Source organism: Mya arenaria, chromosome 10, assembly GCF_026914265.1.
Source record: "Mya arenaria isolate MELC-2E11 chromosome 10, ASM2691426v1".
Lineage (NCBI taxonomy): Eukaryota > Metazoa > Mollusca > Bivalvia > Myida > Myidae > Mya > Mya arenaria.
Window position 1 is genome coordinate 689148 of NC_069131.1, and position 23353 is coordinate 712500.

Consider the following 23353-nt stretch of genomic DNA (forward strand, 5'->3'; position numbering starts at 1 on the left):
CTACTGTTGTAAATATTTCCTAGGAAATAATTCGGTTATCAGATCCTATTGTGTTATGCAGTAGCCCCACATGTTTCTAAAGTATTTATGTTAGGCCTTCTCTTTGAAACAGGCATTTTTCCGGGATGCGCCCATTTTATTACAAAATCCGTTCTGATATAATGATTGATGTTTTATCGACCGAGTAAAACCTTAATCAATAAGATTGTTTGCTTGGTGTTTTAGGTATAATATCCATACACTGTATTAAATGATACTGCCAATGTTGTTTTGTTTTAGCTGCAAGAATTTGCAGTTGCAACCAAATGTTTCTTCAAAGGTAAATGATATTATTTTTCAGTAACGTTTGATTCAGAAAATATGATACCTACGTATTTAAAGTACAGTGTCAACGATGTGATATGTCTTTTAACATTACTTCAAAACAATTGTCTTTACCACAAGATAAACACTATTAGAGCAAGCTCACCTTAACCACAATTTTGGTAAATTTATTTATTGTTTTAGCGATAGTGACAGACAAAGATTGGACCATCGAAGACCACAGACGAGTTTCGTATATTCTACTGTCTAATATCGTCCGAAGTAATGATGGAAGTATTATGAAGGTTTGTGTAGTATCATTGTGTGCACTACAAACATAAACAGTAAATTCCAACTGTGTAGTGTACGCACTAGGATGCTACTGCATCCCCATTTTTCAGCTTGTAGATTGAATATAAATACCAAAATCGGCTTCACTGTGCAATTACACTTGTGATCATGTTTTGGAAAGAATCACATTTCAAATGGTCTAACAAAACACACGGCACTTGACTTTTCACCAAAGATCTGAAAACTATTGTGTTGCAAGTAGTTCAAAATGTTTTTTTACTCGTATGAATGTTGGTCAGTTTTATGACCAACATGCTCATGTTGTTAATTTCAAAGCACAACATTTGACCATACCCGTGTCAGGCGGCGTTTGTTGGAAAACGTTTCATCTGTGTGTCTATCGTATGGTGTCGAGATGACCTTTGCTCCTGTAGCAGCCTTAAACTTACTAAGTTTGAAATGTTAGGTTGCTTGCTTGAATTGTCGCTGTATTAAATATTTATTAAAACTGCTTATATATTAAGGATGTTCTACTAGCGGCAAACAAACAGGCAAACGAAGCATTTAAGAGAAGAAAATGGAAGGTTTGTCTAGAGATAAACAACAACCTACTTCGGCTCCACGATTTCATGCTGATTCAAAGGATTTGTGACAAGCCGTTAGATACACCTGACCTGTTTGCTGCAATTGTGAGACAAGCAACCTGCTTATTTAGAAAGGTACAATTGTTTGACTTATCATTTTCAAGTTGTTACCAGATTTTTAAGACATTGACTTTATGAATGAAAGAAACACTTGGTTTTTTTGTTCTTTAGGGGATGCTAAAAGAGGCAAAAGAAGTGTGCAAATACCGTGAGTAATATATGTCGTACACAACAGTGCAGTTTTTTTAACATTGATGTAGAGGAAATCTTATATAAAATTATATAATGTTATAAACCAAATTCAAAGTATTATTCAAATTGCATTTTGAAAGTCAAAATATAGATTTGAGATAGTTATTTAGCAAGAGCCAAGATTACATACTGGTTTCTACTTAAAGAACTTAACTACGACATGTAAATGCAGTTTCATTATATCAGTTTTCGGAGCCTTATTTATTTAATAAATGCAATATTTGTTTGGTATGTCCACAGTCCACAACAATGAGCGATTTCTTGACGAAGATGACTTCTATGTAATTGAAGTTTGGGCCAAAACATTATACAGGGGAAGGTGAATACATAGAAGCTCGTCGAATTTTAGATTCAGCATTAAGAAGAGAAAAGGTATGGTCGACTGTTACATTATATCGAGTCCATAGACTCCTCTTCTGAACTGTGCCAGTACAGCAAAGTAGGTCTTAAAGGGCTCAATGCTATGCCGATTATAGATATATACTAATCAACATAGATATAATAAAAATACTTTTGAGTGATGAGTTCAGATGAGTTACACCATGGTATAGAACAATCATGACATCTGGATAAGCCGAAAATGAAAATTCATTTGTATGCATGTTATTCAGATATTTCTTTCTATGATGATCCATTTACTGTGGCGTTTGCTTTAGAGACAGCAGAGTCGATGAAATAGCGTGAGACACAACGATGTCCGGGCGATGTCCTCTTCTTATTCGAATAAATACAGGTTCATAAAAATGACGGGTACAATGCACCAATTATGTTGAGGGGGACATCAGGAACACACGTGCATTTAGAAAATATGCCAATTTTGTTATCTTAATAAAAAAAAACTCGTCAAGAACTACTAACTTCTTGTAAGGCTCTAAAACTCTTTATTTCGATTTCTCTTTCAGAATCCTGATCGGATTAAGACTTTGCGCCAAATCGAAGAGAAAATTTTAAAACAATTGAACATTGACATTTTTAGACAACACCCACACAGTGTGATGGCCAAGGGACGTGATGCATATCAACAGGTACTTCTTATAGATCACTATCTCAGATAGCAAAATAGTTTATATATATATTTATTTATTTTTTTCTTAATACTCATTTTAAGGCCCGCTAGAGTGGAAGGGTCAGGCTTAATGTTGTTTATCAATTTCATATGAATGTGTTCGTAAACATGTATATATTACTGATTTCTTAATTGCCATAATGATTCAGGATTTTGAATGGAGAAGAAACAAGATCCCAAGGAAGAAAAGGCGACATAAAAGACGTGAGTAAATATTCAAATATATTTGTCAATTATTTTAAAATTCACCACACTCAATTTTTAATATGCAGCAATTAAGAACGACTTTATTAAATGGTACATGGTTTCTTGTGGTTATCAATGATATTTTATTCAACGATATTTTTTCTGTGATTTGAAAATGGGTTTAAACAGCAAAACTGACTTAGTTCATCTGGTTGTTTTGACCTTGACCTTGAAGGTAGAGACATAGGTTTTTATCGGGACACTACCACATTCTATGGTTGTAAACTATTTTTGTTAAATAAAATAAAAAATAAACTATGAACAAAAAAGATATACTCGGGACACGAAATATCATCAGTGAGAAAAACATACTAAGTTCATAATGTTGTCGTGACATTGACCTTAAAGAGAGGGACACGTGTCTTATGCGACACTTCCTCACACTATGGTGGCCCCCTTTGTCAAACAAATGTAAAATCCGACATTGTATGACAAAGATATAAACCGGACACAACCTTTTATCAGAAAGGCTTTAATAGCAAAACATACTTAGGCAAGAAGATTGCTGTGACCTTGACCTCAAACATAGGTGCACAGGTGTCCTTGGCGACACTTCTTCATTCATGGTTGTCACTTCTGCTTAACATTTTAAATCGTATTACAAAGATAAGGACCAAAGACAAATTATTATCAGTAAGATTTTATAGCAAAACATTCTAGCAAAAAGTTCAGAAGGTTGCTTTGACAATGACCTCAAACATAGGAACACAGGTCGGGTGCTCAACACAACCACATGCTATGGTCATCACTTTTATTACCAGAATTTATAAAATACGACAGTAAATAGGAAAGATATGGATCGGACAAAACGGGACGGACGGACGGCGACTGTGAAGACAAGCGTGATGCCTATGTAGCACCCACTTAACTTTGTGAAGCGGGGATATAATAATGCAGAAAACATTCAAAACAGTTCAATGCAAAATACTAATTTCTGATTGTTCAAACACATATAACAAAATCTTAGTAGACCAATATGATTTCACAAGTGTCCAATTCTTGTTTATGTCGATTAGACTGTGTCTTAAAAAATTATTAGACATTCATGGTTAAAACACTAGAAGTTTATATCGTTCGAGTTTAGGGACTGCTGTTAATAGATCTAAGAAGTTGTTTGAAAAGTTTAACATTTTGATTAGATTTAACGCAATGCCTGTCTCTTATTGGTTGCGTATATTGATTGGCCTTCCAACTGCACATATCCAAAAGGTGTCATAATAGATGTCATTCGTGGAGTTGAATCACTGTCTAAGGGATTAGAAGTTCTGAACATGAAATACACCGTGCCAGCCTTGTATGATGAAAGTACAGTTGATGCTGCGAACGATATGGAGATTGGGGAAGGAAACACTGAGTGTATTGAAGATGACAGAATTGACCTGCGGTTATTGAATGTTTTCACAATAGACCCACCGGATGCAAAAGACCTAGATGATGCAATAAGTCTAAAGCGAACATCAGACGGGTTTAGAGTAGGCGTACATATCGCAGATGTGTCCAGTGTTGTCCCAAAAGACTCACACATTGACGTTGAGGCCCAACATAGAGCAACAACCTTTTGTCCGCCTTCATCATGCCGACCAAGGCACATGTTACCTGAACCACTGGGTACAGACATGTGTAGTCTGTTGGAAAATAAGAACAGACGGGCCATTTCAGTGTTTTTCAGTTTTGCAGATGATGGCACATTAAATAAAACTGATAATTCGAGTTCAATTGATATCAAGCGCACGATGGTGCGTTCGAGGAAACAGTTCACGTACAAGGAAATACAGACAATAATCGAAACGCCAGATACAGATACCAAAGACGACATAGCAAGAGATGTAAAAGTCTTATTTAAGCTTTCTAGAAGTATAAGATTCAAACGTTTAGGAAATGCGATGTATGCTATGAATGTGCAGCAATCATTTGAGGGCTGTACAGAGGCGCATTACCTTGTGGAAGAATTCATGATTATGACAAATAAAGCCGTTGCTCAACACTTCTGAAAAAGTCAGCAATGTTCCCAATGAGATGTCAACATGCACCTTTGACAGAAAGAATAGTAGAGTTTGAAGATAGACACAAGCATACTTTAGACGTAGTTTTCAAACTTCAAGGCAGACAAATAGGTAAAACTTGTCCAAATTTTACCACTAGTTCTCACTCAGAAGGCGCGGTTATAATAACAGAAAATACATGGAAATATCTGAGAGAAACAAATTCGAATTGATTTGCTGTGATGAAATGCATCCATTACAAAGTGTTATATATCAGGACTGGATCTCACTTCAAGAAAGAGCTGAATATGTCTGCTCCTCATCTGTGAGAGAAAAGGCTAATGGGGAACATTATGACTTAAACATATATCCTTATACGCACTTCACTTCACCCTTACGGCGGTATGCAGATTTACTTATACATCGAATATTAAGAGCGATGTTGTTTTCCAACCAACAGGAACTGTATCAGGAGGAGGAAATTGAAACAATATTGAAACAATATGTATTCACATCAATAGCAGAATGAAAAGGGAGAAAGAATATGAGAGAGAATGCAAAGCCCTTTTGTTAGCATATGAACTCAAGCGTGAACCGAGAATGTTTAATTGCACTGTAACCGGTGTTTCTGATACGGATATTTCACTATTCGTACCAAAAATGACAAACGGAAGAGGCCGAACGTTTACAATGAAATTCCGCCATATGGATATGATGCGTAAACCGCAACAATGCACAATTACTCCACTCGGTGGCACGTTTGAGCGAGTTGAGGTAGCTTGGCAAAAGCGCATTTATAACATGAATATGGCCGGCCCCGCAGTCGTTAGAAAAGACACGATAGAGCTTTATCCATACAGAGACATATATTTCATTCCTATGAGGAAATGGGTAAATATTTTGAATTCCAAAATTGATGAGCGCGAAAAAGATTTAAGACAACAGCTGTCTGAAGTACGTTTCAAGGGAAGTAGATCGCAATATATGGATGTGACGACTGAGCATAAGGATCCATTGAAAATGCTGCCAAATACAAAGTTTTCAAAAGTGTTCTTCAAAGGGCAAACCGTTCAAGTTCAGTTTACAGCAGAAGCATGCAAAGGTGTATTATCACCAATGCCAATGTTGTATGAAATGACCAGAAATGTAAAACTGTGTCTAAATCATACAAAAGACCCAGTTTTCTACCTCAGTAAATACGTAACTACTACTCCTGTAGACGGCTATGACGAGATAGATGAATATGTTCGAACATGGCTTCCAATTTTACGCATGGAATCGGCAACTAACGCAGTGCGGAACGAGGAATCGTGTTACGTAAACGACGTGCCAGTTACGTTTAAGTCTCACAGGGAAGGTTTTCTTTCTCTTTGCTACCGGAAGTGTAAAGACAGAAATACTATTTTCTCGGGAGAAAGGAAAGAAACAGACGACGAGCCGTCCAGCTGGGAGCTTCCACCGTCTTATGACTGGCTCTGTTTGAGAAAGGTCGAAACAATAGCTTCCAATCAGAGCAAACTCTTCATTGCAGAAACTTTGAACAATAGCCGTGTGTGGGTTGAGCACGCCGAAATTATTGCTGTTAAGACAGACAAATACAAGCAATTATGCAGTATGTGCTCTAGGCAAAGCACATCGAACGATGAAGTCTGTGGAGAAATTCGTGTGTGCTTCCACTTGAATTTGGGGTCAGCAAGATCGTGGGACACGTGGGATACAATAGACGTTGAGTTGCTAAAGAAATCTAAAGTAGACAGGTGATGCATTGTATAATCATAAAAAATGTAGTTTTAATTCACACATGCTATATAAAGTATAACATACGTTTGAGCCCATGTTTATTTATTGCATATCTGTTGTGTTTTCAGTCGAACCGAAAGTTATATGAAAGTTCTGTCACGTCAGATTCAAGACCATTTAGCTGCTTCAATTGCTCTTAACAAACTGATGCCGTATATTGGTAATAAACTTACATTAGCTACTGGTTTAAACTAAAAAGATACTAATTAAGAATTAACGTGAAATGTGTATCATATCCGTTATCTAATTATAATTCATGTCATGTGTAGCTCAATGTTCATGTTATTGTACTTAACTTATTTAGATGAAGATCATCTTCAAAGCGCAAACGAGATGGAGATAAAAGATTTAACGTACGAATATTCCAGAAGTGGGACGCAAGATATTTTCCCACTACCACCTAACAACAAGAAACAAAAGGAAGCCATAGACAAGGCTCCTACATCTGCCTTTTCCCTCATTCAAGGTTCACCAGGCACTGGAAAAACATATACAGGCATTAAGCTCTTGTATCTTTTTGACAAAATCAATAAAATGATTAAAGACGAAGACGGCGCTCGGAAACAAATACTCTTTTGTGGACCGTCGAATAAAGCGATTGATGTTGTTGCAAGTATGTACTTCTGCTTGAGCGTTTGTAAAAAGAATTGCTTGAATATTGTTTCGTAATTAGCTTATAAAAATGGCATTGTGTACATCAGAGCCAATGCGTCAACCCAGACGTACACGATATAAATTTAATATAATATTTAATAATATATAATATAATACAAATTAACGTTCACTGTGTTTGTAGGATTGTGTGTCTCAATATCGTTATACATTTTAACACGATTACAGAATGGGTTTCACTGCAATTGAATTATGTTACTTTATATTTGACATTTATTTAAAACAGCATCCTTTTATAGTGTAATATTTATATATAATGTCGCATAAATAATAACCTAAAGATATCCCTTCTTTTACAAAATGTAAATTTGCTAGCCATTAGGGAGACATGTTTTTTTTCTTTTTTGTTTAAGTGTAAAACATAAGCTTTCAAACACTATTGATAAATGCCAGATTACATTCTACAAAATTGAATGATTTTCTCTTAATCCGAGCATATGAATACACTTTTTATTGGCATTTTGACAGATCTTTTTAAGGACTTTGTAGATTATGGCCATTATTTTGAGCATGTGCTTGCTTGTTTGACAGACTTGTTGCTACAGAAAGTGCCAGAAGAGTTTCGACCGAGTTTTGTGCGTGTTTACAGTCAAGCTATCGAAACGCTAGACTTTCCCATTCCACGACGTTCACCAAATACACGCGGTACAAGAAACCAGAATGCACCTTCGGGTCTCCGGCAAGTAGCTTTACATCATATCATCAGACAAGATGACAAACGATTTGCAGATGAAATAAAAAGAATGGACAAACTCTTTCAAAACAAAAAATACACACCATCCTACCAGGAGGTTGATGAATATCTGAAACTGATATTGAACGCTTCTATACATGAGATCCGGCAATACAGCATCATTTTATGCACAACTGTCGTTGCATCGAATTACGCAATATTGAAAGAAACCAATGTTTACCAGGTACGCTTGAACTGAATTTATATATTTAGTAGTATATATGTGTCTGTTTATTTCAATTCAAATACGCAAAAGCAAAAACAAACAAAACAGAAAAACCGTCATTTTGTTTATGTACACCTTTTTATTACAATGTGCTTTGTATCTGTTTACATTTGATTTACTAGAGTAGCGGGTATTGACATTATCAAATGATAACATATGGTAAGAAAAAGTTTCTTAGTGCTGTATATGGCCACTGGGCGCATCCAATGTTCAATATTCTCTGTTGTCTTACAGCATAGTGTGTTTCGTTAAATGTGTTGGGTTTGCTTCGTGTGCCTTAAATTGAGCTAATACACATGTAATGAATCCATGTTATTTCCATTGTATTAAAGTTCTGGTTATAGCCGATTGTCGGAAGAATTCGATATTAAATAATTGTTTTATGTCTAGGTCATAATAGACGAGGCTGGAATGTGTCCAGAGCCACAATGTCTAATACCAATTATTGCAACGAACGCCAAGCAGGTGGTTTTGATTGGAGACCATAAACAATTAAGACCTATAATCATCTGCAAAGAAGCAGGAGAACTTGGGTTGTCTAAATCTCTGTTTGAACGGTATGCTATGACGGATCACAGCGAAGGAGTTGAATTCACCATGTTGGACACACAGTACAGAATGGTAATCAATATTTTATAATCTAAACCGTTTCGATCGACAACTATAAGATTAAAGGCAGAATTCGGTTAAGGTTTTATCAAAGACGGAATGATTGTTTTCGCTTATTACCTTAGATGTCAGCCCTAATGAACATAAGAGTCATTTAATTAACGATTAAATGTCGTAAGGTCAAAATCATCATTTATATACTGAGTTAATCTCATAAATGCAATGTTTTTTTATTTTCTTTGAAATATTAAACAAACCAACAAATAAACTTCAAAATTATAGGGACGATAAACAGTCATACATGAACGTGTCGTAACATGATACGTTTAAACCAAATTCTATATGAGATTTCCGCTGTAGCATTACATGCCTTCATATGTTACTCTCTTTTTCACTGCTCAATTCAAAATGATCTTACTCCGTCAAATTATTAGATAGGAATGCTCACACTGTGTAAACGTTACTTGTACATTATTATTATACATATATTACAACAATTAGAATGGGTGAATGTACGATACTTGCGTTGAACAGATGGTATCTTAGTGGTTGTGATTTGTACCAGGTTATTTGAATGTTCGTTACCTGTCGTGGATGTGTTGTAGTCATCCTCAATGTTTCAGACAGGACTAAACATACTAAAATTATAACTACATACTGAGTTAAAGTATCACCTATCTTGTATTACATTATCATACTGAACACTTTTTGAATCTTGCCATTTGTGACTTTCCGTCTCAACAATTTTATGGTGGAAAACTGATCACCGAAACTGGGGCCTGGTACAAGAATAGGCGGGATGCCATATGGCCACGAAATGAAGACGGACAAGTTCGTCCCCATATTTTCATTCATGTTGAAGGAGAGGAGAAGGTTCTGACTGTTTCTACTGAGGAAGGCAATGAACAATCTCGCAGTAACGAGGCAGAGATCTACGAGGTCGTAAGTGATTGTAGTTAACGGTGCTTGATCATGGAATCCTGTTTCGCCAATTACAATAGCCTAAAATTTAGTATATAAGACATCCTTTATATATCAAATTAAATGGATATGATATTTTATTACATTTCTAGACAAGCATATTTTAACATGCACAGTATCTTTAAACAACTATAGCAAACAAGTTTACCTTGTCAAAAGCAAGGTTTATTGTAGACATTGTATCTAATTAAAATGTATAATGCTCGTATATCATATGCTGTTATATCAAATATTCGTACATAACATTTTTCTATATAAATGAAAGTTTGATAAATAATTAAGGCTGAAAATCTTAGTTTCGATGATTGCTTTTAAGTTTAATTTCATAAAACTCTTGGTATTACTTTTCAGATGGAAGTGTTCAAGTACTTAACTGACCAAAACCTTGGGACTGTCAAGGTTCTGTCTCAGTATAATGCGCAATGTTCCGAGTTACGTCGGCTTATGAGGGAAAAATGCATTAATTTCAATGACGAAAACATTTGTACTGTCGTGTCCAGCCAAGGTAAATAATGACTTTCAATTGAACTCAACAGTTAGAGAAAATTAAAGTAGTTTTATTTTAAGGGTTTATATATGAATGGGCTTATAACATATACTCAACATTAGTTCTAACTAGACCTAAGCCTATTATTTGATAAATTAATAACATGAAATTCAGAAATTAAAAACACAAAGTAGGGACGACTTAAACTCATTTGAAGGTGATCAACAGTCATGTTAGAAATTTGCATTTTTTTTAAAGCTTAATAATTTTCAAACAACGACAATCGCACCCGCGCTTCAGGCATCCTTAAATGTAACCCAAATAACTTATTTTGGCACTTATTTCCACACTCCATTACTTAGATAGTGAATTAGAAGTGTTTTTACAATTTTAAAATTGCGGAGTTATGCGTAGACTCATAATACAATCCTCTAATTCTGCTTACAATTACGATGCTGTAACACTTATTGATTCAATCAATCTAACTTTGTATGTACCAGTTGTCTGGTGAGTATGTATATTGATATTTCTGTTAAGCTTTATCCTTTGATTTTTGGCCATTTAACGAAATCAAATTGGTTTGTATGTCGTTATTGTATTAGTTTTTATTCCTTGCACCACTAGTTGAAATCGGCCTTTAATAATGGCCCAAAGATGTTTTCTTTTCTTTTTAATGTTTCGAGAGAGAGATAAATAGAGAGAGATGTTTTCTTTTCCTTTTAATGTTTCGAGAGAGAGATAAATAGAGAGAGAGAGGGAGAGAGACAGAGAGAGAGGGGGAGAGAGAAAGAGAGAGAGAGAGAGAGAGAGAGAGAGAGAGAGAGAGGGAGAGAGAGAGAGAGAGGGTTGGGGGGGGGGGGGGCTATGTTATATTCAGTATTGTTTCTACCATGTAAACTTTGCTTTTGATATGCACCCAACTCGTAAATGCAATTTGTACGTTTTAGGCGGAGAATGGGACTATGTGATATTCAGCACTGTTCGCTCCCTGAAAGACTACGCAATTGAGACGAGCCCAACTCTTGGATGGTGTATGAAACATTTGGGCTTCATTACCGACAGAAACCAAATCAACGTGGCCCTTACACGGGCTAGGAAAGGGCTAATTATTATCGGTGAGTTCTTTTGTTGCCCTGTGTTGCTAGACAGTTGATGGAAGTATTGTTAGGTTTGTTTAAACTTTTTGCTATTGAGCTTGTTTCTGCGGTTTTTCGCATTAATATGGAAACAGCATCAGTAAATGTCGAGTAGACCTTTTTTCAATGACATCACTCATGACGTCATACAAGCACCCGTTATAGAGGTTATTTTGAACTAACTGTTTTTGCATGTTCGTGACATTTAACACCCTTTTTAAACACAAACGTTTCTCATGGTGCCTTTGCAGATGGTAACGACCTCAATAGGTGTATTAACCGTATAATAAATGAACGGTTTAAAACAATATTTATGCAAAAAGCTACAAAAACAAGCTCAGTAGCAAAAGGTTTAAACATAAATCCAGTTTAGTGACACTGGGCAAACCCCAAAGACATAGAACACAAAGTCAAAGGCAAGAAACATAGAAGAACAGCACAAAACTCCACAAACAGAACCGAAACAGCTGTTATCGTACCTCGAAGGTTTTGTTATGCTTTTTTTACGTTTTTTTCCCACAATGTATTTAATATCAGTCGACATACTAAAGGAAATTAAGTATAAATTGCTAGCTGTAATCCTAGACATTACCAAGATCTAAAAATGAACTTGAAATGTTGCCGATGTTAAGAGGAATTGTATAAAAAGAAAAGTATGGGGATTTGATTTTTGGGAAAATGTACATAAAAGTCCGATGGTTCATATCCGTCATTATACCAATATATGGACTATAACAATGGATTAAAATTATGCTAAGGCCCTTTGTTTGTTTAGGTGTTTGTTAAAATATATATTTATTCATTGGTCAAATTACATTTATAGAATTTAAGATACTCACAAAACTATGAATAAATATTTTATCCGTCCGGTTGTTTAAAAATGGATCCGCATGTTATACTATGGCTAGTTTGCACGTAAAAGTGGTTTGATTGGGCAACAGTTATATTTAGAGGACTATTGGCCTATCAATAAACAGTAGGTCTACCTCTAATTACACCAAAGGAATAATATTAGTTATACATTTAATGAATATAGCGTATTTAGTGTAAAATAAAATCAAGTAAAGTTAGTCCTGTGACTGGTTAAAAACCTGAATGTATTTAATGTTGAATAGGTAACAAGAAATTGCTTCGATGTGACAGCACCTGGTCATCATTGCTGAAACATTATGAGAAACACGGATGCGTGAAACAAGCAGGCGAGTTTCCACCGAGTGGGCAAACACGATCCCGACAGGATATCATGGGACACAACATTCGACAGAGTGAGCGGCGATTCGGTTACAGACCATATGAAGCGCCACCAGCTGCTACATTCTATACAGGTAAATGTATTCTGAGACTAAAGCTTGCTTGTTACATATCACTCACCAAAAAAGTTAATGAATATATGCAACGCCTTTTTTCTAGTGGAATATTGATAAAACATAATTCTTGAACAGTACAATGGAAACTACAGGGATCAGAAGTAAACAATATCAAACGACTCAGTCTGAAGACACACTATTAATGATTAACATACAGTAAATGAGAGACATGCATCATCATAAAACAACCAAAGACAGACTACACGTGCATACAAAATAAATAAAATAAATTATGAATTTATGCGTGCGCAATTTTGTGCAACGACTGTTCTATGGTGGAGCACGTGAAATATATTAAAGGCAAATGCCAAGTATGAAATTTATGCGACTTCTCATTACAAAAGCAAACAAAAACATATTCTCAGTCGCGGTTGAAAACATTGCATAACCGTTAAACGTCTCCAAGTTCATTCAACCACAAGACAAAGTAAGTATAATATTGTAATAATTTACAATCATGTTTTTCCCTCTAAGGATTTGAAATGATCAATTTCATTTTATTATTTTGCAGGAAAATTCGATTAGATATCCCACATAGACAATCCCAGAGAACTAATCTGCAGGACAGCCAGCATATATTTGTTGTACAGATGAAAACAAAGTCCAAAATTTGCCTTAAAACTCATTTTGAACTACTTTCTGGTGTTTCTTTCATGACAGTATTTCAAACAAAGACTCAAGTCAATGAATACGACAATTGTCTGACATTTTGTTTGTATCTTATTGTTATTTTGTTTTATAAATTTTAATATATTCAAAGTACGAGTAATTTTGTAGAATATTACAGCATACATTGGATTATGTAGTACTTTCATATATATATTTTCATTCATTTTTTTAAATGTATATATCAAAATTAAGTTTTTATTTTTGATATATTCATCAGATTTTTTTTCAAATTCTTTCATGGAAATCTACATAATAGTTCTTGATTGATGATATGCATCTACGGTTTAAAGATAGTAATTATGTTAACAAAATGTCATATTGCCGAAAATCGAAATGCCGTTTAAAAGTTATACTGCGTTTATTTGCTAACTTAAAATTATTTTCTAATATGTATCTATATATACATATAGGCTTAAATAAACAAAAATAATTTGTTTCTGTCCCCTGTGAACTAATATGAAGAGTGTAAAAGGAAAATGTCGAGTCTGTAGTTTAAGTCATAATGTAATGTGGTTTAAACGTAAAGAGAAAATATTCGTTGTGACTGTTGTTATGCCAATGCTATAGAGAAAGAGTTTATATTCTATCGTTTTATGTTTTTTACAAAAAAACAGAGATTTATGCTATTGGGAATATGCTATTGACTAACTTTTAGTGTTGGTGTTCCAGCAGCCAAAGGTAAAATACTTGGATACGTTTACATATTTAAATGAATTAATTGGTGAAAAATATTTTTTTAATAACTATTGACCGAACAAAACAAACAGTAACCAGTTTTATACGATTGGCTGCAGATGCACATGTTAATTGCAGAATGAATGTTATAAGTCAAGTAAACTCTGTAGAAATGATGTCATTTTATTACATTTCTCTTTTTTTGTTGCAATTTATTATGTTAAGTTTTATACTTTTGTGACTTTGTGCTATTTAAAATCGTTGACATGGATGCCAATATATACTAACCGAAAAGCGGTCAGCGATGTTTATTTTGAAAATATAAAGCGTACGGCCAATTTACGTACGACCAGGACTTCCCAATTATCGTAAGATCATATATCTGTGTTTATTAACTGGAATAGATATATATTTGGTTTCGTTTGACTGTTTCTGAAAAGGTTGATAATTAGGCATATGTTGTGAGGAACAATTTACAGTGTCTGGTTCTAAATTCATATTTTCAACTTCCAATACTATGTTGTAACTTTGTTTCTTTTAAATGGATTACTATGGAAAAATATTCGTATTAAACGAAATTGTATTGCAAATTACATTTTCTACATGCAGAATTCAGATGTGGGTTGCACTGCTACACATTAAAACAGGTTGTTACCGGACTATTCAAGTAACAGAAAGGATGTTACCCTTCTGCATGGATTGTGTTTAGTCTCAGAAATATGGTGTTTTACATTGCACGAGTTATACTAATCATATAAATGCAAAGTACAGATAAAACAATATGATTTGTTTCGAATTAGTAAAAAAATGAAGAGAAGTTTGTACTATTGTACTTCCATCCTCATTGACTTGGACTAAACCCAAAACATTTAAATTTTGTGTCTTGAAAATACCGTGTTGTGTAGTAAGAAAATGCTAAACAAAGCTGATTGTTTTATTAGTATCAGTAACTGTGTATTGGGCGAGTGTGTGTTTTTGGCGTGGGAGGGTTTGTCGGGATGGGGTTTTAGGAGGGTAAATAACACCACCAAAAATAACCTTTTTTATTTCTATGAGGGGATACCAATACCACCATGGCCCAAATCCACTATTAATCCACAATGGCACTAAAACTGCTGGCTGTGAGTCAATGTAGTTTGGATCATAGTGGTTTGAGGGCATGGTGGTTTGGGGTAGTGATGATTTGGGGTAAAGTTGGTTGTGGGTCAATGTAGTTTGGGTCATAGTGGCTTGAGAGCATGATGGTTAATGGTAGTTGTCGATTGGTTGAGAGTCATGGTTATTAAGGGTCATGGTGGTTAAGAGTCGTGGTTTAATGCTATAGTGGTTAGGAGCCATGGCGATTAGGGGTCATAGTTGTTTGGATTTACGGTGGATTTGGTTCTTGGTGGTTTTGGGCCATGTATTCGCCCCCCTCTAACATATTGGTTTTGGGTGGTGGCAATATCCGCCCTCAAGAGTGATTCTAGCAATGAAGGTATTCGTTCCCCTATTTTCCCTTCCCACTTCTGTTTTTTTATACTTTAACACATTAACATGGTATTTGTATTTGGTAAAATCCGATTAGCGGTATCTAACGGTTAATCTGGTCGCTTTTTATATAATAAGAGATGATACATTGTCTATTAAAATGTTTCTTACATAAAATAGTTTAGCGATCAAAGATTATGACCTTCACCCTTAACACATTGAATTTTGAATACAATTTAAACACGAAAGAGCATGTGTAAATTACTTATTTTTCTGCAATTCTGTACTATAATGGATATTATATGATACATATTTTAAACCCCATAGATGGTATTAATAAAAATGTATACGTGAACAATAAACAAATGATTTGTTTCGAAATAAATATTTTACTAAATTTATTCTACAACTGATCGCATGGTTTCGGTAACAATATGGGTTAGGATCATTGATATGAGGGTCCGGGACTTGGGTTAGAGTTAAAAGCCTACGTGAAAAAAGGACTCCCAATGGCAAGTTTGTGATAAACAAAGTCATATACAACCAAATATTTGCGGTTTTTAACTGGAAATACGGAAGTTTTATTTTGCAAAATCATATAAACAACTCATCTGCTATTCAATCCTAAATTATAAAATAGGTGTGTTTAAAGTACGTATTGCAAAGCTTTTGTTCTATATATTGTTTTTTATTTGTTCGTGGAAAAGTGATTGGAGAAAAATAAGGGTTTTAATTAAATGGAGATTTGAATTGTGAACATGGCTAGTGGAAAAGACAAAAATGTCACATCGACAGATTTGGACAGAGATTTCAATGAGGAAATAGTAACGTGCTGCAATTGTTGGAAAGAGGCAAACAAATATCCAGGAGAAATAAGAAAGTCAGACGATTTATATCGAGAGGTACGATTTTACTAACAAACAAATTATATGACGAATTAACAATTACTTATACATGTAATATCTGAGTCGCACGTGTGTCGCACACTATATTTTTACATCGCAGTACACAGTAACAAAAACAATATAACAGTATGTATTTGAAAGGAGATCTAGTGTATTCTATGGTAAGGAAACCGCTGTTCTTATTCACTATGTGCATCAGGCGGAAGAGAGCTTTATTCTGAATTTAATACTAAAGATATTGCTTTCAAAATTATCAATAAATAAGGAAGTAATGAAAGTTTTTGGATGAGTGAATAAAAACGCTACAGTAGTCCATAGAGGGCTGTATTCAACTATCATCGCAACAGAATTAGCTATTTTCTTATATCAAACAACAACCTACGGTAATCAAATTATAAAAAAAAATCACGAATTAATCATAATGCTGAAATTAACCATGATCAACTTCACATTATGTTCGTTTCAAGATCTATGATTGGCAACAACTGCTTCAAGTATACGATTCATAAACCAATACAACCTTTATAAATGGTTCATGGGAATGCCGTCCTACTCTTCCCGAAAAGCAATTGGTAAATTGTTGTACGTTGCGTGGCGACTGGGAACACTGACGTGAACGACGTCCCAGGACATCCCACACATGTTGTATTAGGTGGCAGTCAGGTTAGACACAGGGGAACGGAAGAGTATCCACGCCTTTAACGTTTAGAAACTATTTGCAAGCATTGCATTACGAGGACGTGCGTTGTATTGACCCAGGACATTAACGTCCCATAGGCACGACTATCGGCTCAACAATCTAGTCATGCAGTCACTTGGTCACTTGGACAAAATAGGGTCAGATTTGAGTGAGTGAGTGAGTGGTTGCCTCTCATACCATCACACAACCACCACCCTAACGGTTATATTGTAACACGCAGTCACGTGTGTTGCGTTCCTTGCGCATCTTGTTCATGCTCCCGTGAGCTTTGGATAGATTAAATCGAAATGCATCACTAAATATCGAGAAACTCTATAAACGAGCATGATTGTCGAAATTGACGGTGATGTTGCGTGAGAATCATGCCGCGATACACAAAACATTATGGCTGTGTACGTTTTTTTTAATGACGCCGTGGTATGTTGTCACCAAGCGGGATAAGTGGGTTTTCTCCGGGTATAACGGTTTCCCTCACGACACAATACCACACTCTCGTAACATCGTGCCAACGAGAGTGATTAATATAATGGTATAATAACTTGTTTCACAAAATACATGTAAAATAAATAAGTTTAATATCTATATGAAAAACTACAGAAACACAACTAAACTAAAACTAAACTTATAACACCGTCGGAAAAAATAATCATCTACTGACGTCGAACCCAGTGACGGTATTAGCCTTGTTAGGTTGAGGGTCATACTCATATATACAGGATAGTAATGAAAGTGCACAGATTGAAATTTACCGTGGTTAGAGCTACGCTTGCTCTTTAAAATGCATCTGAGTACTGCATCCTGTTTAACGTCCCCTCGAAAGTTATGTTGACATTATAATGAAGTTACCAGTCGATTGACACCTTTGCTGAGTTCGTTGCTAGGTGATGAGCTCGCACGATGTAAACACATGGTCGGCAGTGGAGATGGCAGGGTCGTATCGTTAGCAATATTCAGCAAAATTCTGGTTTAACTGATTCCCATCCGTTTCAATTTAACAGACAATTTCAAATATGTACTATTCGCGTACATTTAAAAACCTATTTTGTCGATTAACGGTCTGTCATTTCTTGGAAAAGCACTACTAAAACAAACATTTCATTATTTTAGCTTTAGTTTAAAAGGAATGATATATAAATATTTATATTATTTATGCAAACATTAAGTGGGGAAACATATTCGATTGCAGACAAAATGGAGGATTTGAAAGGAAATTAACTATTCTGGTATCAACTTTTCTCTGGTACAAGAAGTGTGTACATTTGAGAGATAACCTACCAGTTTGGAAAATAAGAATTTATACATCCAAGCTGAGTTACACATGCACATTGATGCCATATTTGAAAAATACGTTAACATTTAGACACGATCCTAACGTCCTTTTGTAGACATTGCATCGTACCTACAACCTGTTTACCTTAGTTATCTCTAAAATATGTTTATCTTTTAAACTAAGAAGCCGATCGAAGAATATCCTTTCGCCACATACTGGACGTATACAGTCTCTCTTAATATTGCATGAAATTCGCGTCGAGATAGATAAATCATTCCTTTCAAACTTAAGGTCTAGAATAAAAAGAATGAAAACGTAATACTGCCCCTACTTATACCTTGTACCTACGTTGACCTCTGAGCATTGCATTTTTTGTGCTGATATTGAGCCAGAATTTGAAGATGCACTCTTATTCCCAAATAGGATTTACCACCAGTAATAATATCGTTTCTATATTCCAAACAGGATGAATAAATGTCAAAAACAATGGTTCTTATGAAGGATACCGAGTTTAATTTGACAGAAATGAGCGTTAAACATGGTATTTCTATCATTATGAGACTATAGTATATCCCTGTAAATCTTTGAGCATTCACCAACCATTTAATATTTTTGCGCTTTCTGCTTTTAAATACAAAATTACAACCTTGATATCTATAATTAATAGTTTCCATACATGCAAATATTAGTATGTAGTTAAAGGTTTATTAGTCAAAATTGATGTTTGTTATACATGTGTATGTATTGATTATGAATAAGCGTGTCACTTTAACCTGGTACTTACGTTTCACCCGGAGCATTGCAATCCGTGTGCCGACAATGATTCAGGGTATATTTATCTGATTCCTTCGTTGGTCTTCAATAATTATTATTCTGCTGACAAAAGTGCAGGCTAGTTGTATTTGTTTTTTATGTTGGCCTCTTAGAATTGCAATCCGTGTGCTGACAACGGTCCAGGATATATGTACCTGGCACCTACGTTGGCCTTTAAGCGCTGCACTATGTGTGCTGACAACGGTCCAGGATATGTGTACCTGGCACCTACGTTGGCCTTGAAGCGTTGCAATATGTGTGCTGACAACGGTCCAGGATATGTGTACCTGGCACCTACGTTGGCCTTTAAGCGCTGCAATATGTGTGCTGACAACGGTCCAGGATATGTGTACCTGGCACCTACGTTGGCCTTGACGTGCTGCAATATGTGTGCTGACACAAAAAAATGGCATCAGAGCATTACCATCTGTTTGCTGACGAGAGTAAACACAGAAATAGAAACACAGTCAAGGCTTATCAATCATATATCCATGAGATTAAAAAATATAAACGACGACGCATACTCGAAAGTGATTGTTTAGCATTAAATCACTTTCTTTTCGTTGTTTCCAATATAAGGGCGAAGAAAAAAAAAGTGTTTGATCATCAGAAAACAACAATTGTTTTAACGCATATAGTACCCTTCTCATATGGCACATATCATCGTTTAATGAGTATACATTTCCTTTTTCAGGGGCTCGAAAATGCTTTGAAAATCTGTGATTGTTTTAAAATGAAGATCACCGAAAAAGAACAAATGAGAGAAAATCCAGGCCGCAAAGGTATGTATATATTTTTGATTCACGTTTTGCTTAAAATATTGTTAAACACAGAAATAGGTTATGTATTACTTGTTTTGGGTGTCTTTCAGTTACTTTTGTTCCCTTGTCTTGTACATCTTAGCAAGGTATGCATAGGGGATATTATGATAGGACGCTTTTCTGGTGACCTGTATCACGTCGAGACGGATACATGTTTACTCACCGAACGAGGCGTGATGCAGGCCACCAGAAAAGCGTCCCATCGTAAAATTCCATTTATTATATACCTACTTATCTAAGTATTCCTTTTTTATATTTCGGTTTCAATTTTATTTAAATTTACCACCATCTGTCAAATGCAAAAATATGGAATGGCTTGCGCGTAAGAATGCGGTAGGTACTTTTGTGTAACGAAGTTAAGGGAGGCTACTCCAGTGAAACGAAGTCAGAAGTTACAGAATTCACTTTATTGAGCAACTTAATAAGAAAATATATCATTTTTCAGCAAAAAAAAAAAATGCTTATACGAAAATAATTATTAAATGTCACAGCACAAAAAAATAACAAACATTAACGGTACTTATTTTAGGAGTATACACACTAATCGTCATTTGCTGTAGACGTAACGCGGCCATTTTTAACGAAGTGAATGTTCGTTGGGTTTTTTTGTAGACCATTATATGCAGAATAGAGGGCAGTTCGTGAGTCAATCGCTATAATAATCAATGACGCGAATTCGCCTTCTTCTTTGCATTGGAGAGCTGCTCATGCTTATGATAATGCTACAATTTATGAACTACGAATTGGCAAACAAATAGTCGTCTAGTTAGATGGGAAGTTCTTTGCTTCGTGCTTATCCTCATGTTTCTTTAAAAAACCACGTTCCTGCATTTTCACATGCTTCTGGTGTAGTGAGTAAATTTATGTAATTTTATGTATTTAAAAGTTGACATATTTGACCAGTTTTTTGTCACGCTATTTTAGCGATGGAAAGGTAGTTCCTAGACTACACACGGTACTAGCATGTAACTGTTTAACTGTTAGATATGAAAAGGGAAAATTATAGGCATATAATAAATATTCTTATACATGTGACTTCAGGGCTTATCCCTTTTGGTTTTACTTTATTAGTGTAAGTACCGCGGTCACACCGCTTTTGATAGTTACTGCATTAAATCCCTATTATAAATCATTCAATTTTCAGAGCGTCAAGACAGCGGCATTGATTCTCAGGTAAAGCTTTATGCAGGTGTACATACCACGCGGTCTTAACGTGATTCAACTCATCAGGAACGTGATGGGTATCACTCACACTTTACATTCGTACTGTTCACTCATTTGTTTTCATAAGCAGCGTAAAGCGACACATATATAGGTTAATCTGGGCGCATAATTACTAAAGACTGTATTGGATCGGGATAATTATGCTTAAAATGACACACAATATTCACGTCCTTCCTTTGCAATGTCGCAACTGAAGAGCTGTTAAAGGATTTTGAATGATCTCATTCGTTGCTTGATTTTGAAGCATTGTACATATTAATTGAGAAAAAGCCATGTCCGCCTACATAATGTCCGATATACGCAGGCAAAATCTGTTTTAATATGGCTTAAAATAGCGTAGTATGTACATAGTGTTCATAAATATTTTTTTAAATATGTAGGCTTTTTACGCAATGTTAATTTACGGGGCTATTATAACCTTACTTTACTAACCAAAGGTACATTTCCATGAAGAGCTTGTTCTTTGCAAGCGGCTAGCTTATTCTTTTAAAGAGGCAGGTCTGGCTTTAAATAGCTCAAAACAAACATAAGACGTCAGCAAAAGTTCAAACGTAACACTACGACCGTCTTCAAATATGATATTGACTGTCTTTCATTGCACTCAGTATGACCCAAATAATTTTGTTTTTACTTATTTTCAAAATAACTTTACCCACACATTCAAAACACAGTATGAGCCCTTGCTGCTTTTTGTAACACTGACCAACATGCTCCAAACAGGACATACATCCCTGGCCTCTATATGTTACACTGACGAACACACTCCAGTCTTGCTTATATGTGTATCAATGACACACACAGCAAAGCCTTGTGGATATGTTTGACATTGACCTACAGACTCCAAACACACTCGAAGAGCCATGCAACAAGATTTACAATTGACCTTCACATTCCGAACACGCATTGCCACTACTTAAAAATTGACCCACACACCCATGTCTCGCTATAAAGTATTGTGTTTATATGTACCATTGGCCCACACTCTATAAACACTCTATCAAGTCTTGTCACTAGATGTAACATTGAGCAATAAGCTCCAAACACACTATGCAGCATTGTCACTATATATAACAACGACATACACACCTAAGAAACGTCACAAAGCCTTGCCAATATATATACTGACCCACACTTTTTAAACACGCTACGAATAAATGACATTTTTCAATTTCCATCCTGGTTTGTCAATTATTCGAAACAAATGAACTCAACTCACACTTTTAAGAGAGTACTCATAAATGTTATTAAGTACGCGTTATATTGACCACTTCACACAAGGGATTTCTGACAATAAACTATGGTCTATGGTCTATGGTATAAACTTCCTTGTCGTTACTTATAAATTCCTTATTTTACATTGATATGTTTATTTCGCATTATTATGTATACAAAGAAGCGCATACAGTGTCGCTAATTTGATATAACCGTGAATATGCTAGTCACTAAAAAGATATATTAAAATAGTATTTGAATTTTTTATTTCGGCACCAATTGTCCTCAGTTGGTATTGAATTTTAAATTCCGTTTTGACACACAAACGTTTACTAATTCACGTGTCTTCGAATTGCGGATATGACCAGAAGAATAGACGGACAAATCTCGTCAGAGGATTTGGACATAGATTTATGCAAGACTGTAGTGAAAATTGGCTCTTGTTGTGTAAAGTCGGAAAAGGTTTCCCCACTAGAAAAAAGCAAATTGGAGGAAGTATATCGAGAGGTACAGTTTAGTACTAGATAAATAAAGTGACGTTGTTTCATACCTTAATGTTTTCGTTCGCTTACTATTTACATTCTGTATATATTGAAACAATATTAACCTGATCCTATATGGTGAACAAAAGGGTCCAGGGGACGCAACCATACATAACAAACTGTAGATGCTGATCTCTCACTTTATTAGCACTTATTTTCATTTGTTCGCTGGCAACGAAACATACGTATAATGCGGTGATATTAAATGATAAATATGAATACAAATCACGTATAAATATATTATCATATTAGTTGGA

At 35.2% G+C, this 23353-nt stretch overlaps 1 protein-coding gene across 1 annotated transcript; it reads left to right on the plus strand.

Annotated features, from left to right (window-relative positions):
* The first annotated feature begins 3972 nt into the window (after nt 1-3972).
* LOC128205909 (helicase with zinc finger domain 2-like) lies at nt 3973-13397 on the plus strand. The gene is made up of 11 exons (XM_052907966.1): nt 3973-4628; nt 4945-5249; nt 5978-6541; nt 6953-7197; nt 7788-8173; nt 8606-8834; nt 9534-9766; nt 10157-10310; nt 11240-11407; nt 12544-12753; nt 13307-13397. The coding sequence occupies exons 1-11, from the start codon at nt 4074-4076 to the stop codon at nt 13318-13320; spliced, it is 3063 nt and encodes a 1020-aa protein (XP_052763926.1). The 5' UTR covers nt 3973-4073; the 3' UTR covers nt 13321-13397.
* Nucleotides 13398-23353: the final 9956 nt, after the last annotated feature.